Here is a 14,934-nt window from a genome sequence, read left to right on the forward strand (position 1 = left end):
GTCACCGTCCCTGGAGGTGTTTAAAAACAGGCTGGACGTGGCACTCAGGGCCATGGTTTAGTTGACGAGGAGGTGTTTGGTCAGAGGTTGGACTTGATGATCTCAAAGGTCTTTTCCAGCCTGGTTAATTCTGTGATTCTGTGATCACACGCAGGGGAGAATCACAGAATCACAGAATCACAGAATCACAGAATCACAGAATAATGAGGTTGGAAGAGACCTCTAAGATCATCGAGTCCAACCTATGCCCTAACACCTCAACTAGACTATAGCACCAAGTGCCACGTCCAGTCTTTTGTTAAACACATAAATGAAAATGGTCAAACTGGACAGAAGTCTGGTGTCCCAGGCCCTGCTGCAGGAAAGAGGCTTCTCAGATCACTGGAACCCTTTCTTGGGAAAACCATTGCTTGGAAAGAGATCTGTGCTTGGCTTGTGGGGAAGAGCAGAGGGGCTGCTGGACCCAGAGGCTCCGTGCTGCAAGGGGGCTGGGGAGCCAACGTCCCTCACGCTCTGTGGAAGAGGTTTTCAAGCAATCTCTGTGAGCCAGACAGGAGTTTGATAAGAGGATCCATATTCACCCCTGAAAGAATTTCCTACCAAGGTCACTGACATAGAAACCAAGAAAGAAAGGAGGATGAATAAGAGAAAACTACAACTGCCTGTTCCAATGAGCACTTTGTTTGTCTCTCCTGACCAATGAGTAAAGTGTAGGAGTTTTGTAAGAGTGTATAAGAAGCATGCATGCTGTAATAAAAAGTTTGAAAATGGAGTGAGTTGCTTTGGATTGTCTCCGACTCAACCACGACAGGGGCTGCAGCAGCTCCAGCACACCCAACTGTTGCCCTGATTTTTAAAAGTGTTAAGTTTTCTTTTCTAGTTCTTTTGAAAGTTTTAAAGTTCTCGTGAAACTTTTTTTAGCCTCCTGATAATGTTTACGTGTGGCAAGCACATTTCTCTCTCTCTCAGGATTTTTTTATTGAGGTGCACAGAGAGAAATGAAAGAGAAAACAATTTCTATTTCTGCTCCTTGTTTTTCTCTTGTGGAATGTGTTTGGAGAATTGTTTACCCAGAGTGAGCGCTTGGTTGGATCATGGTGGATTGTTTGGGCCTGAGAGCCAATCTGGGCTCTAGAGAACAAGGTCATGAGTTGTGAGTTAGTTAGATATGATAGTTAGAGAAAATAGCATGTAGTATTTAGTATCCTCTTTTATAGAGCATATTAATGTATTATAACATAATTATGATAAAGAAATCATTTACCCTTCTGAAATGGAGTTACACATCATTATTCTTCCCATTGGGTTCGCCGACATCTACAACATTTACATATTTGAGAGTCAGAGTTCCCACACAATTTCATGTATAAATAGAATAGTTTACATATTTCTCTGTGGGTGGAGAGAAATGATTGATTGATCTTTGGACCAGTGTGGTTGGAGAGGTGGTAATTCCATCCTCCAACCCACGGTCACCTTTGGAATTCTATAAATACCAGATGTTTGAATAAAACTGGGTCTTTTTCTCTTTTGAACTCACCAAGCTCCTGTGTACTCGTTTCGACACCCAGCCATGCTCCTACCTGGCTGAAGTTGTCCAGGGCCTTGTGCAGGTTGGCGTGCATGCCGGCGGGCGCCTCGCTGGTGACTTTGATGGAGTTTTCCAGGATGCCCTGGGGAATGATGTGGCTCTCCGGGCACGGCGCCGGCTCGGCGCTCAGGAACACGCGGAAATCCCGGTGGCTGCCCTGGCTGTGCTGCTCCAGCCTCTTCTCCAGGGAGCTCAGCCACTTGGCCACCAGGTGGATGTTCTGGCAGGGACAAAGGGACAAGGCTTGCTCGGTTTCCCCATCACACCCCCATGTGCTGAGCAGGCACCAAATCCACCCCACTGACGGGAATTCCAGCCCTCTGGAATTTGGGACTTGGCCCAGGAGTGCCTGTGTGCAGCTCCCAGCCCCAAAGAGCCAGGTGCATCAAGAACATTTGAAAATTCAAAATAATCAGTATAAATCAGCAGCAGAGCAGCAAGTCACAGCTGGGCTGGTTGGGCTCTTGGTGCTGGAATTCTCCTCATTTCAGCAATACCAGCTGAGGTTATTCCTAGGGGAGGAAATTATTTAATTTTTTATATTTATTTTGTATCTATTTTTTTTATTTTATTGATATTATTTTATATTCTTTAAACTATTTATTTATTTATTTTTATCTGTTATTCCTGGGGAACAGAGTTGTTATTCCTGGGGTGTAAATTTGTTATTCCTGGGGAACAGAGTTGTTATTCCCGGGGTGTAAATTTGTTATTCCTGGGGAACAGAGTTTTTATTCCTGGGGAGCAGAGTTGTTATTCCTCCCCCCAGCCCCACTGAGCTCAGATAAGAACATTTGTTCATTTTGATCAGAATTACAGTGAGGACCCTCCATAGCAGTTCCTGGGCAAACAAGTCAAGCAGGTGATTTCACAAAGTCCTTTAACACAAAAGGATTTATTTATTCATGCAACTAATTGGACACATCCCTCAGAAGATTAAGCAGAATCGAGGGGAGATGGTGAAATGGATGAAGTTAAGCCTCAGTTTTTCCCCTGGAGTCCTATACAGCATTATAGTTTCCAGGCAAGAAAACAGCTTTTTTTTTTTTTGTTCTGTTAGGAATGGGATTTGTGGGCTAAACTACCCTTGTGTTAAAGGCAGGTGTGCAATCCAAACTGGCTGTGTTCACAGGCACTTGGGATAGTGATTTATCCCACCCCAAGAAAGGACAAGGAACTTGCTAAACCTAAATTAAAAGCAGCCGCCAGAAAGATAAACTGCTCAGAGGTGGCAAAGAAATTACATAAAGGCACCATATTAGAGGCTGAGAATAAATATATATCACCTATAAATGGGGCTAGAAAGAGCTCTCATGGTTAAATAGCAGAGTACTGGAGATTATTAGGAGTAAAATTACATTCCTCAGAAAGTGGAAGTTTTGTCCAAATGAGAAAAACAGAAAAGAGCACAAAAGCCAGTCATAGTAAAGTCAAAAAGTATTACAAGAAGCAATTTTTTTGAAAACCATAAAAGCTAATAAAAAAACCAGGAACCTACTAGAGAGTCTATAAAATTGTAACATATCAAGGTCTGCAGGGAAGGCCAGGCCAGCCCAAAGCAGCCCAAATTTGCAGGAATGTTCCCTGCAGAGCCTGGGGAGGCTCTCACTGTTCCAGCCTGGTGGAATCCCTGGAACCCTGAGGCTGGAGATGTCCCTGGAGATCATCCATCCCACCCTGCTGCTCCCAGCAGCGTCACCCAGAGCAGGTTTTTAACTGTGTCCACTTGGGTTTTTTGGATATTTGCAAGGCTGAAGTCTCCACAGCCTGCCTGGGCAGTGTGTGCCAGTGTTCCAACACACTCACAGTAAAAAAAAAAAAAAAATTATAAAATTGTATAAGATAGTGAAATGGAATGAAATGAATGTTTAAGGGAAGTTTGTACCTCAATTTTAACCCTTTGCTACTTGCTCTTTCACTCAGCACCACTATGAAGACTTTGACTCCCTCTTCTACCAGGAAGGATTTAAACACACCAATAAAACCAAATTTATCCAAATCCCAGCTGTCTCTGAGCCAAACCCCAGCTTCTGGAGGTTAAATAACCCCAGCCTCTCCTCATATAAGAGATGCTTCAACCTCTTAATTGTTGCAAAGCCTCTGGAACTGAAGCAGCAGATGAAGAGCTGCTCAGAGGGGTCGATGAGGTAAGAAATAAGAAGAGGTCTCTGGGGCTCACCCCAAAAGGACCCCACAAGGGGAAGGTGTGCAGCACAGCTCAGGAGGCAGCAGCCAGCCTGGCAGGGGCTCCAGCAGGACACGAGTCACTCCCCAACAGCATCAGTCAGGAAAGAGCAGCGATCTCAAAGCTCCAGCCCATTTTGAAGAGCTCAAATATGTGAGGATATCACAGGCTGGGGTGAGGGTGGAGCTGCTGCTGTTGTCCCCGGGAGCTGCCCCAGGCTGGCTTTGAGCAGTGCTGGTCACTGGAGGGGTCAGTCCCTGCTGGGCAGGGTGAACACAGCCCAGGACCAGGCTGGGGGCACAAGGAGCTGTCCCAGCTGTCCCTAGGGATGTCCCAGCCTGTGGAATCCTGCTCAGCAGGAGCAGGAGAAGGCAGGAATGCTGGTAGGGAGGGTGTTCGCCTTCCCCAGTCACCACGGGCTGTGACAGAGCCCCTGCCTGCCCGGGGAAATGTGTGGGGAATTCCTCACTTGGCTTCCTTGCCTGGGCAGCTTTGGCTTTGCCTTTTGCATTGTCTGGCTCTCAAGCCGTGGGGTTCCTCCCTTTGAACCCCCCGCCCTGCCCCATCCCACCCCGGGCAGGGAGGGAGCAGCAGGTGGGGCTCGGTTTCCACCTGGGGTTAAACACAGCAGCTCATCCCCATGAACTCCTTCTTGGGGGCTGGAGAGGGGATATCCCCAGGCACCCCCCACACCAGCAGCAGGCCCTGCGTGGAGCAGGAATTGTCTCTGTGGGGTCCCTGTATCCCCAGGCGTGGATTTTCATCAATACCAGCTCTATCTTCCCCAAGCCAGTATTGCTGCAGGTAAAAGGAGAGGTCTCACAGGCCACCAAACAGCTAAAGCACAGCTAACGGGGGTAAGGAGGCTATTGATGGAGTTTTAACTCCTCACCATATCAAAAAGAGCAAATGATTGGTGAGCTGACAAAATAACTCATAAGACAAAGCCATTTCCAGTCTTGAAAATAAAGCCTGGCAGTGAAGAGCTGCAGGAGGATTCCATCACTCTAAGAGACTGGCGATGACACTGCAGCAGGAACTCAGTGGTGATAGATGCAGAGTAATGCACTCAGGAAAACAACCCCAGCTACAGATACACACACTGATGGGCTCAAAATTAACTATTATCACTCAGGGAAGAGAGCTCAGAGCCCTCACAGTTATTTCCTGCAAATAACAGTTCAGTGCTTAGCAGTGCAAGAGCAAACAGAGAATAAAGCTGCAAACGGGATTTTGCCACTCCATAAATCCATGGTGGGCCTTCATCTTGTAAACAGCACCCAGCTCCCACTCCTCTTAAATCCTAAAGGATTTAACTCCCACAAAAGGAGACACTCCATCAGTAGGGACTCGGCCATTTGGAGAGAGCAGAGCCTGGGGTGGAGGGAGGGAGGGAAGGGTGAGCAGAGCAGGCTGCAAGGAAAGTGGAAGTGCATTTTCATGTGACACAGAACTAAACTGCCAATTTACTGCTTCAGGGTGTTTGGGGAGTTGAGAGAATCACAGAGTGGAGCTGAGCTGGAAGTCAGAGAGAAACACAGAATTGTTAATGCTGGAAAAAAAGCTTTCAAAAAAAAAAAAAGCTTTAAAAGCAGCAAATCCATCACCCCAGCAGCACCACCATGCTCAGCATGAACCCACATCCCCAGGTGCCACACCCACATGGGATTTGAACACTTCCAGGGATGGTGATCCCATTACTGCCCTGTTCCAACATCCCTGCTCCCTTCCCTGAGGCTGTGCATGTGCTGCCTCAGGCAGGGGCTGGGCTGGGCTGGCAGTGCCTGGGGCTGGTGCCACAGAGGGACACCCCGGGGGCTCCCACATGGGAGCACAGAAACCTCTGCTGGCTTTTCAGGTGCCTCTTGTGAGGTTTTGGGTGAGCTAGGTATGGACAGATCCCAGCTGGGACTGGAGAAGAGGATGAACGTTGTGGGAAGGAAAAGCTGAGGTGCTTCAGGCTGGGACAGAGGCTGCTGGCACTGTTGCCAGGATTTGAACCTGCTGGAGGGATGGTCAGCACTCAGAGAGGGACTGAAGGGTGTGAGGCAAGAGAATTGCTGTTTGGGGAAGCCACGGACACTTTGCTGCCTCCAGCTCTGCTGCCCCAAATCTGATTGACGTGGCTGGGAACAGTATTTTTATTTAGAACGGCAGAAATTCAGTCTCCTCACCTGAAATGATTTAGGGTTGTGCTCACATTGCGTGGATGAGAAGGAGTTTGGGGTGTGGGGGGAGATGCCTGGGCAAAGGGATTGTTCTGGGGTTGTTTTCTCACAAACAAGGGCTGTGTGAGGAGCAGCAGACAAAATGCAATTACACCAGAGTGCTGCTGCACCACTGCTGGCCTGATGCACTCAGGATTTCAGAATTTCAGGATTTCGGGAGATCAGATCCTCCCCAGGGTCCCGACAACCAATTCACTCTACAAACACAAGTCAAACAATCAGGTAGGAGTGCTCTGAAACCTGCAACCAAAGTAGTGCCAACTCCACAGAGATTTAATAAAACTGGGAAAGAGCTCAACAAAATATCAAAAGAAAAATCGTGCATTAAGTATCAGTTTAATCATAGTCTGCATATCTGACCTTAAGTGTTTTCATCTCTAATTGGTAGTTTCTTCCCACATCTGCTTTTGTGGTGTTAGATGGCTCAAAAATAATTGCTTTTGCTTGTGTTGACATGACACGAGCGATCATTATTTGTGGGTATCACTGCCTGCTAACAGCCAACTTAGGGAATATTTCCAGTCCAGTAATAATTGAGTGCATTTATATCCTGTCCTTTTGTGATAGAAGGGATGAAAAAGAGGAAGAGATGCAGCCAAACATGGGCTGGTACTAAGAATTCATAATTCAAATAAATATATCTGCCCAGGCCAGACAGGGATGCTGCAGAAGGGATTCACAGGTGGGAAAGAAACTTTGCAAATGAATTCTCAGCAGACAGGTAACAAAACCTGAAAGAACACATCTAATGAGAACACATGGTCAGAGTAATTGAGAGATGTGCCAGTTATCAGTACTGAGAGATGTGGGAGTTATCAATAACGAGGCAGCGTGGGCAATGAGAAACAGCCCCCCTGCACACTGACCATCCCCACTGACCATCCCCTGCACACTGACCACCCACACTGACCACCCACACTGCCCATCCCCTGCACACTGACCACCCACACTGACCACCCCCTGCACACTGACCACCCACACTGACCATCCCCACTGACCATCCCCTGCACACTGACCACCCACACTGACCACCCCCTGCACACTGACCATCCCCTGCACACTGACCATCCCCACTGACCACCCACACTGACCATCCCCACTGACCACCCCCTGCACACTGACCACCCACACTGACCACCCACACTGACCACCCACACTGACCACCCCCTGCACACTGACCACCCACACTGACCACCCACACTGACCACCCACACTGACCATCCCCTGCACACTGACCACCCCCTGCACACTGACCATCCCCACTGACCACCCCCTGCACACTGACCATCCCCTGCACACTGACCATCCCCTGCACACTGACCATCCACACTGACCATCCCCTGCACACTGACCATCCACACTGACCATCCCCTGCACACTGACCATCCCCACTGACCACCCACACTGACCATCCCCTGCACACTGACCACCCACACTGACCATTCCCTGCACACTGCCCATCCCCACTGCCCACCCCCTGCACTCTGCCCACCCCACATCCCTGTGCCGTGTCCCCAGGCAGGGCAGGTGCTGCAGGCCGTGGGCAGGGCAGGGCAGGGCTGCAGGGGCAGGGCCCTGGCAGCCCCAGAGGCTTTCCTTCGGGAGTTCCTGCCGAGCCCCGCGCTCGCACGGGCACAAGGAATGTCTCAGTGAGCGCTGCCGTGGCCACCATCGGGAACACAGCGCACGGACACGGAGCAGCCACGCTGCCCTCCCCGTGCTGGCAGCACCCAGGGACCCTGCCCTGCCTGAAAGTGCCCCTCTCCTTCAGCCCTCCTCACAAATCACTCCTGCAACAGAGACAGGTGATGTCTGTACGAGGTCTCGTTCTCTGGGAGACCCCTCGGAAAACATTCCCGGTTTTTCCATCCCCGTGCCGGCCAGGCTGCACAGCCAGAGCCAGCCCAGCACTGCCCGTGCTCACTGCGTGGTGCTGGGGGGCCCCAAGGGACAGGGAAGGGCACTGCTGTGCCCACGGCATGGCATGGGCAGGAGATGCCACCAGCCTGGCCTGGGATGTGATGTCAGAATCACAGAACCATGGAAAGGTTTGGGTTGGAAGGGACCTGGAAGCTCATCCAATTCCAACTCCTTGTCAGGGGCAGGGACACCTTCCCCTGTCCCAGGCTGCTCCCAGCCCTGTCCAGCCTGGCCTTGGGCACTGCCAGGGATCCAGGGGCAGCCACAGCTGCTCTGTGTCGGAACCCAAGGTGTCCCTCAGACACTCTTGGATGTTCCAGGCCCGGGGCAGAAGCCTCTGAGGCCCTGGCAGGCGGCCAGGGACCCCTGTGGTCTTGAGTTTGAACCATGGAACAATTTACCAACCTTGCAGGAAGAACAAGAAATCACAAAAGTTTAGATATTATAATAGAAGTAGTCACAAAGTGAAAGGTAGGATTTTTGAGTGCTGTACAGGGGGGTTTTAGGCCTTGTACAGAGGGGTCTGAGTTTTGTACATGGGGGTCAGAGGTTCTAAGATGGAGGGATTTGGGCGTGCCCTGTCCTCCTTCTTTCTTCTTCCTATTCTCCATGTTCTTGGTGGTGTTGGCACTCACAGATTGGTTTAGAGTAGAAAGTCACTGTTCAACATAGGTAGTAGGCATTGGGGAAAAACTATAAACACCTAATACGTAATGTGTGATATAAAAGATGGCACCAGCCCCTCGGGGAAGAGAGACGGGGACAGCCAGAGACGGGGACAGACAGAGTCAGGGACAATGTCAGGGAGTGTGTGTGCCTTGAGATTATTGCAATAAACTGCCTTGAGACCGGACGACTGAAGACTACTGAGTCTTTCTTTGAAGGCACGGGTTGGAGGAGAGACTTTACCACCATCCGGAGTCACCCCAATCCGGGGAAGGCTCCGGCACCTCTGGGCACCCTGTGCCAGGGCCTGCCCACCCTCCCAGGGAACAATTCCTGCCCAATATCCCTCTAAACCAACTCTCTGTCATTGGGAAGTCATTCCCTGTGTCCTGTCCCTCCATACCTTGTCCAAGTCCCTCTCCAGCTCTCTCAGAGCCCCTTCAGGCCACAGTCAGTTCACTCCAGAGCACTCCTCAGGCTGAGCAATGCCAGCTGTGCCAGCCTTTCCTGCCAGCAGAGCTGCTCCATCCTCTGCTCATCCTGGAGCCCCCCCTGGACCTGTGCTCCAGGTGGCCCTGCTGGAGCAGAGGGGTTGGGCCAGATGATCTCCAGAGGTCCTCCCAAGCCCAGCCATGCTGGGATTCTGTGATTTATGATACAGTGATGAATCTCACACGGTTTTGCTCCAGGAGCTCACTGTTATTCGATTTAATGCATGAACCTGACTCAGTGAAGCAGCAACCTAGGAAAATGGAAAGATGCTCAAGAATTAAATTAACTTGATCACAAAGAGAGGGAAGTGACATTTTGGCTAATGGGTGAAGACTACAATTAAATTGGGAATATCTAATGTCTGGACTCTTCCCTGCACCAGTGCATTCAAACATGCATTTGAACAAACACTAACAAATTTCCCCGTGTCTTTGCTGTTGAGCTGATCAACCCCATTTGGTGACCGTGGTGGCCACTGGATCAGCAAAAGGCTTCTGAGAGGGACACAGAGCAGACACAGCTTGTGCTGACTCGAGTGCAAAGCTCCTTCCTCCGTGCACAGAGAAAACCAGAAAGCCCCTGCAGAGAAACCTGATCCATGGATAGCTGGGCACGGGAGGGCAGAGATCACAGAGTCACTGGGGCTGGAGACACCTCTGGCATCCCCCAGTCCCAGCCCTCTGCTCAGAGCAGGGCCAGGCAGTGCAGTGGCCCAGGAACATGCCCAGGTGCCTTCTGCACGTGTCCAAGGGTGAAAACACCACAAACTCTACAGGCAACCCCACCCACTGTTTGGCCGTTTACATTTAAATGGAATTTCCTGAATTTCAGGTTGTCCCCATCACCAGACACCAGTGGGAGAGTCTGGTCTTTACTCCCCACCATCCAGGGTGATGGAATCGTCTCTTCTCCAGGCTGAACAATCCCAGCACTGCATGGAGCATCTCCAGCTGTGGGGCCCAGCTGTTCCTGGCCCCCAGAGCCACGAGGAGCTGGCAGTGAGCTCTGTCTGCACTCCCCAATGGAATGCTCCCCAAAACCCTCCAGACCTCTGAACTGGTGCTAAGGAGACCCAGACCCTGCTGTCAAAAGGGTTTTTGTGGAGCTCAGAGATCAAGCTCAGCTCTTCAGTGCCAATGACAGGAGCAGAGCAGCTGCAGGGCTTGAGCTGGGCTGTTCCTGCAGCCCTCAGGTAACAAAGTCGCCTTTAAAGAGCTGCACTTTTGCCTCAGGGGCTCCTCTTCTGCAGCTGGACCATTTGTATTTGTAGAGAATAATTTTAGCTGTGGCCTTCACTCATCTGTCACCAGCCTGTGCCAGAGCTCAGCAAAGCTGAAGCCACCAGACAGGAACAACTGGTGCTGAAGGGGCAGGGAGCTGCTGGCCAGGCTCTGCCAGGGTCAGGGGGATTATCTTCCCATGGAAATGAAGGACTGGGTGGCTTTCTGCTGTTCTCTCTCATAAAACGAGTCACTTATGAGAATCTCCATTTTCAGAATGAGCTGAGAAACTTTCCCAGGGTGCTTTTGTCTTTATTTTGCCTCTTGCGGTGTCAGAAGGCAGCAGGACTGAGAGGAAGTGGCCCTGGGACAGCCCTTCCCTGCCAGGCAGTGATCCTGCTCCTGTCATCCAACAAAAACCTCCCAGCTGCCTCCCAAACCTAATTCCCTGACTCCTTAGTGCTCCTCGCTATGCCTGGTCCCAACCAAGGACCAGTGACGAGCCACACGTGTAAAAGCCACCCAGATAATCCCCTCAAGTGTTTGTGCTGGAGCACGTGTGTGTGAGAGAAGCTCTGCTCCAGGTGAGCTGAGCTGTTGGTCAGGGGATGGCAACATTCAGAAGCAAAGCCAACAGCTGCTTTTTGTCTGCTCAGAAACAAACGGGAAGCCTGGGTGTAACTGTGCTGTGGGTGGGATACAGCCGTCAAATAATGAGCTTAATTATCTGGGTAAAATTACCCTGAGATCTGCTCTGGCCTCTCTTTTATTATTAATGCAATGATCCACAAATCCTGTGGCACTTTAGTAAATTGAGTCATCTGTGTCATTCCAGATCTTGGACAAACACTCCCGGAGCTGTTTGCCAGGCATGTGTCACCAAAACCTCGCAGGAAAGATCTTGCCAGAAAAACCAAATGGCAAACATTGCTCTGAGCCAGCCCTGACTGGCGGCAGACCCTGTGTGACCCCTCCTCACTGACTCCCACTGGGATGAGTTTGGGCACTGGTTTTGCCAGAGGTCAGATTTTTCAGCCCTGAGAAGGTTCTTTGTCCAACCTTCCGCACCCCAGTTTGTCCTGAGGGTGCTTTCATGCCGTGGCAGTCTGCTGACCCTAAAGGAGCTCTGCTAGACCAGGAGTCCTGTCAATGCAGGGACACACCTTTATCCCCTGAGGCTGCTCTCCCTGTTCCTCACGTTCCCCAGGAGCTGGGAACACGGAGTGAGGGGCAGGGACAGGCTCTGGGGCTGGGCAGCCTGGCCAGTCTGGGGCACAGTGAAGTCCCTCTGCCTTGCTGGAACTGGAGCTGCCCCACAGCCCTGCTGGACGTGCCCAGAGAGCCGAGTGCCACCAAGGCACCTCCAGCTCCTCGTGGGGCCCTCAGTGCTGGTTGCTCAGCAGCAAATTGGAATTTTGCTCCAATTTTTTCCAATTGGAATTGGAAACAAGCAGAAGGAGCTCTGAGAGCTGTGTTGAGCCACTCTTGCCTACATCCCAAGCTAAGCACAGCACAGAACAGAATATTTACATGTGTGAAGTGTTATCAGCTCTGTGAGGCAATCCCAGATGTCTGAGTGACCCTGACCAGCAGTGGCACCTGCAATCCTGTCCCCAGGGCCACTGGGGCTCTGCTGAGCCTGCCCCACGCAGCAGAGCACCCTGACCTAACCCAGCTGGATCCAGCTCCTCTCTAGGCTCAGGGGGATCCTGCTGTGGGTCACACCTGGAGAACCAGCCAGCCCAGCTGTGGCAGGCACATCCTTCTCTCTCTTGGGATTTTTCATAGAGGAGCACAGAGGAAAGAAAGAGAAAATTTCTATTTCTGCTCCTTGTTTTCCCCATGTGGAATGTGTCTGGAGAATTGTTTACCTGGGGTGATTGCTTGGTTGGATTCTGGTGAGGATTGTTTGAGCCTGGTGACCAATCCAACCCAATCCAATCCAATCCAACCCAATCCAATCCAATCCAATCCAATCCAATCCAATCCAATCCAATCCAATCCAATCCAACCCACCTGTGGCTGGGCTCTCAGAGAGGGACACGAGTTGTGGGTGAGTTAGAGATGGGAGTTAGAAAAGTAGGTTTGTAGTGTTAGTATCTCCTTTAAATAGTATATTAATGTATGATAGCATAGTTATAATAAAGAAATCATTCAGCCTTCTGAGCTGGAGTCACACATCAGCATTTCTTCCCACTGGGTTCACCTACATCTATAATACCCAACCATCAACACTGTTCTGCTATAGAAATTTGATTTCTGGAGCTCTCCTCATTTAATCACAGAATCATAAAACCATGGAATGGTTTGGGCTGGAAGGGACCTTAAATATCAATCCCATTCCATTCCTGCCATGGCAGGGACACCTCCCACTGTCCCAGGCTGCTCCAAGCCCTGTCCAGTCTGGCCTTGGGCACTGCCAGGGATCCAGGGGCAGCCACAGCTGCTCTGGGCACCTGTGCCAGGGCCTGCCCACCCTCCCAGCAAGGATTTCTTCTGATTTAGCCTTCAGTGTCTGCCTTACCTCTTCCTGATTGCTCTGACCACCAGAGAAGATGGGAATGGATGCAATAAAAACCCTTCAGGCCCCCAGTGCTTGTCTGTTAGCTCTGAAGCAGCACATGGAGCCTGGCACTGCTGACAGATCCTTTACAGCAGCACACCAGCATTGGAGAAAATAACTTTTCACTCTGCATTACTGAACGGCTCAAAAAGCTGCATATTTCCATCTGCACCAGCTCCAAGGCAGATGTCAGGATTGCAGCCCTCTGTATATTAAAAGCTCTAGAGAAGTCCAGCATTGTCTAGCTCAGAGGGAGCTTGCAAAAAAAAAAAAAAAAAAAAAAAAATTAAGATCAAAATATCCGGGATATTTAATTTCAATTCATAACCAGGCCTGCGGGCTCAGATCAGGACTCAGAGCTTTGTCTTAATCTAATTTTATGCAAACAATTCAGTGATAATGAAAGTTTATATAATCCACATCAAGGAAATCAGAGGGGCTCCCAAAACCTGTAATGAGAGCTGACATCACCGAGTGCACATCAGCAGAGCCAAACCCTCACTAAATGAGTGGCTCCCGAGAGCACTTGACAGAGACAGAGCTCCCTCCACACCCCAGCAGGCTCTGAGACATTTTGTGGGGCTGTGATGAGAGCTGGCAGCCTTTCCCTGGTTTGGGATGCCCAGGGGAGCCAGCCCCACTGCAGTTTCCTCCCTGAGTGGCCCCTCTGTGCTCTCTGAGGTGCAGGGGGCAGAGGACGAGTGCAGGGGCTCTCAGAGCAGAGCTCTTCATTCAGTCGTGGGGCAAATAAAGGCACCGAGAAGTGTGGAACAGGCTCCTGCACGTGCACACCCCACAAACAGCTCCAGGAGGAGAAACCCAAACTGACAGAGGCTGATCCCAGGGAGAGGTGGCTGCTGGGGACACGCAGGTGGCACCTCCTGGAGGGGACGCCCAGCTGGGAGAAGGGCAGGACTGGCCCACAGCCCCGTACCTGAAGGATGACCCAGTGGCCCTCCTTTGCAGCCAGATCCAGAGCTTGTTCAGCCACCACCTCCTGGCCTTGCCCGAGGGAGACGTTGTGGAGGTTCCTGTGGTTGAAGGTGTAGCCCAGCTTCTTCCCTGGGAGGGAACAAGGAGTGAGTTCAGGTACCAAACCCTCACACAGGAGCTGTGATATCGCTTCTCTGCTCTCGTTCTCCTGGCTCTCACCCACTCCTTCCCAAGTGCTCAAACAGCAGCAGCTTCCCCCAAACTCTTTTAATTACAGTGCAGCATCCACACAAAGGTACCTTAATACGAAGTGCTTCTTCTTTAAAGAACATTATTCCCCTGCAACCTGGTGTAAAAACACGTTTTACAGTGATAAGAAATGAAAATCTTTTCCTGCTGATTGAGCAGGCTTTGAACACCCACACTGGGTGGGGAGAAGCCCCTGCAATGCAGGCTGGTGCAGCAGCTGGGTTTGGAGAGGGCAGCTGGAATGAAATCCCTGGGAGCTTCCTCAAGGCGAGGCCTCCCAGGTGTCTGGGGAGCAGTGAGAAACCCTCCAGGTTTGTCAGCAAAGCCCATGGGAAGGGGTGGTTTGGGAGCAAAGCCCGTGGGCAGGGGTGGTTTGGGAGCAAAGCCCGTGGGCAGGGGTGGTTTGGAAGCAAAGCCCATTGGAAGGGGTGGTTTGGGAGCAAAGCCCATTGGAAGGGGTGGTTTGGGAGCAAAGCCCATGGGAAGGAGTGGTTTGGGAGCAAAGCCCATGGGCAGGGGTGGTTTGGGAGCAAAGCCCATGGGCAGGGGTGGTTTGGGAGCAAAGCCCGTGGGCAGGGGTGGTTTGGAAGCAAAGCCCATTGGAAGGGGTGGTTTGGGAGCAAAGCCCATGGGAAGGAGTGGTTTGGGAGCAAAGCCCATGGGCAGGGGTGGTTTGGGAGCAAAGCCCATGGGCAGGGGTGGTTTGGGAGCAAAGCCCGTGGGCAGGGGTGGTTTGGGAGCAAAGCCCGTGGGCAGGGGTGGTTTGGGAGCAAAGCCCATTGGAAGGGGTGGTTTGGGAGCAAAGCCCATTGGAAGGGGTGGTTTGGGAGCAAAGCCCATGGGAAGGGGTGGTTTGGGAGCAAAGCCCATGGGCAGGGGTGGTTTGG

At 51.2% G+C, this 14,934-nt stretch overlaps 1 protein-coding gene across 4 annotated transcripts in view; it reads right to left on the reverse strand.

Annotated features, from left to right (window-relative positions):
* The window catches only part of DNAH9 (dynein axonemal heavy chain 9), a 71,370-nt gene that overhangs the window by 20,059 nt on the left and 36,377 nt on the right, over positions 1 to 14,934 (reverse strand). For all 4 annotated transcript variants that reach the window (XM_053960080.1, XM_053960081.1, XM_053960084.1 and 1 more), the window contains 2 exons: positions 13,800 to 13,927; positions 1,584 to 1,811 (listed from right to left, as the gene is read on the reverse strand). In XM_053960080.1, coding sequence (XP_053816055.1) covers positions 1,584 to 1,811; positions 13,800 to 13,927 — 356 coding nt within the window. The remainder of the gene's footprint in view (positions 1 to 1,583; positions 1,812 to 13,799; positions 13,928 to 14,934) is intronic.

Source organism: Vidua chalybeata, chromosome 19 (genome assembly GCF_026979565.1).
Source record: "Vidua chalybeata isolate OUT-0048 chromosome 19, bVidCha1 merged haplotype, whole genome shotgun sequence".
NCBI classification, from domain to species: domain Eukaryota; kingdom Metazoa; phylum Chordata; class Aves; order Passeriformes; family Viduidae; genus Vidua; species Vidua chalybeata.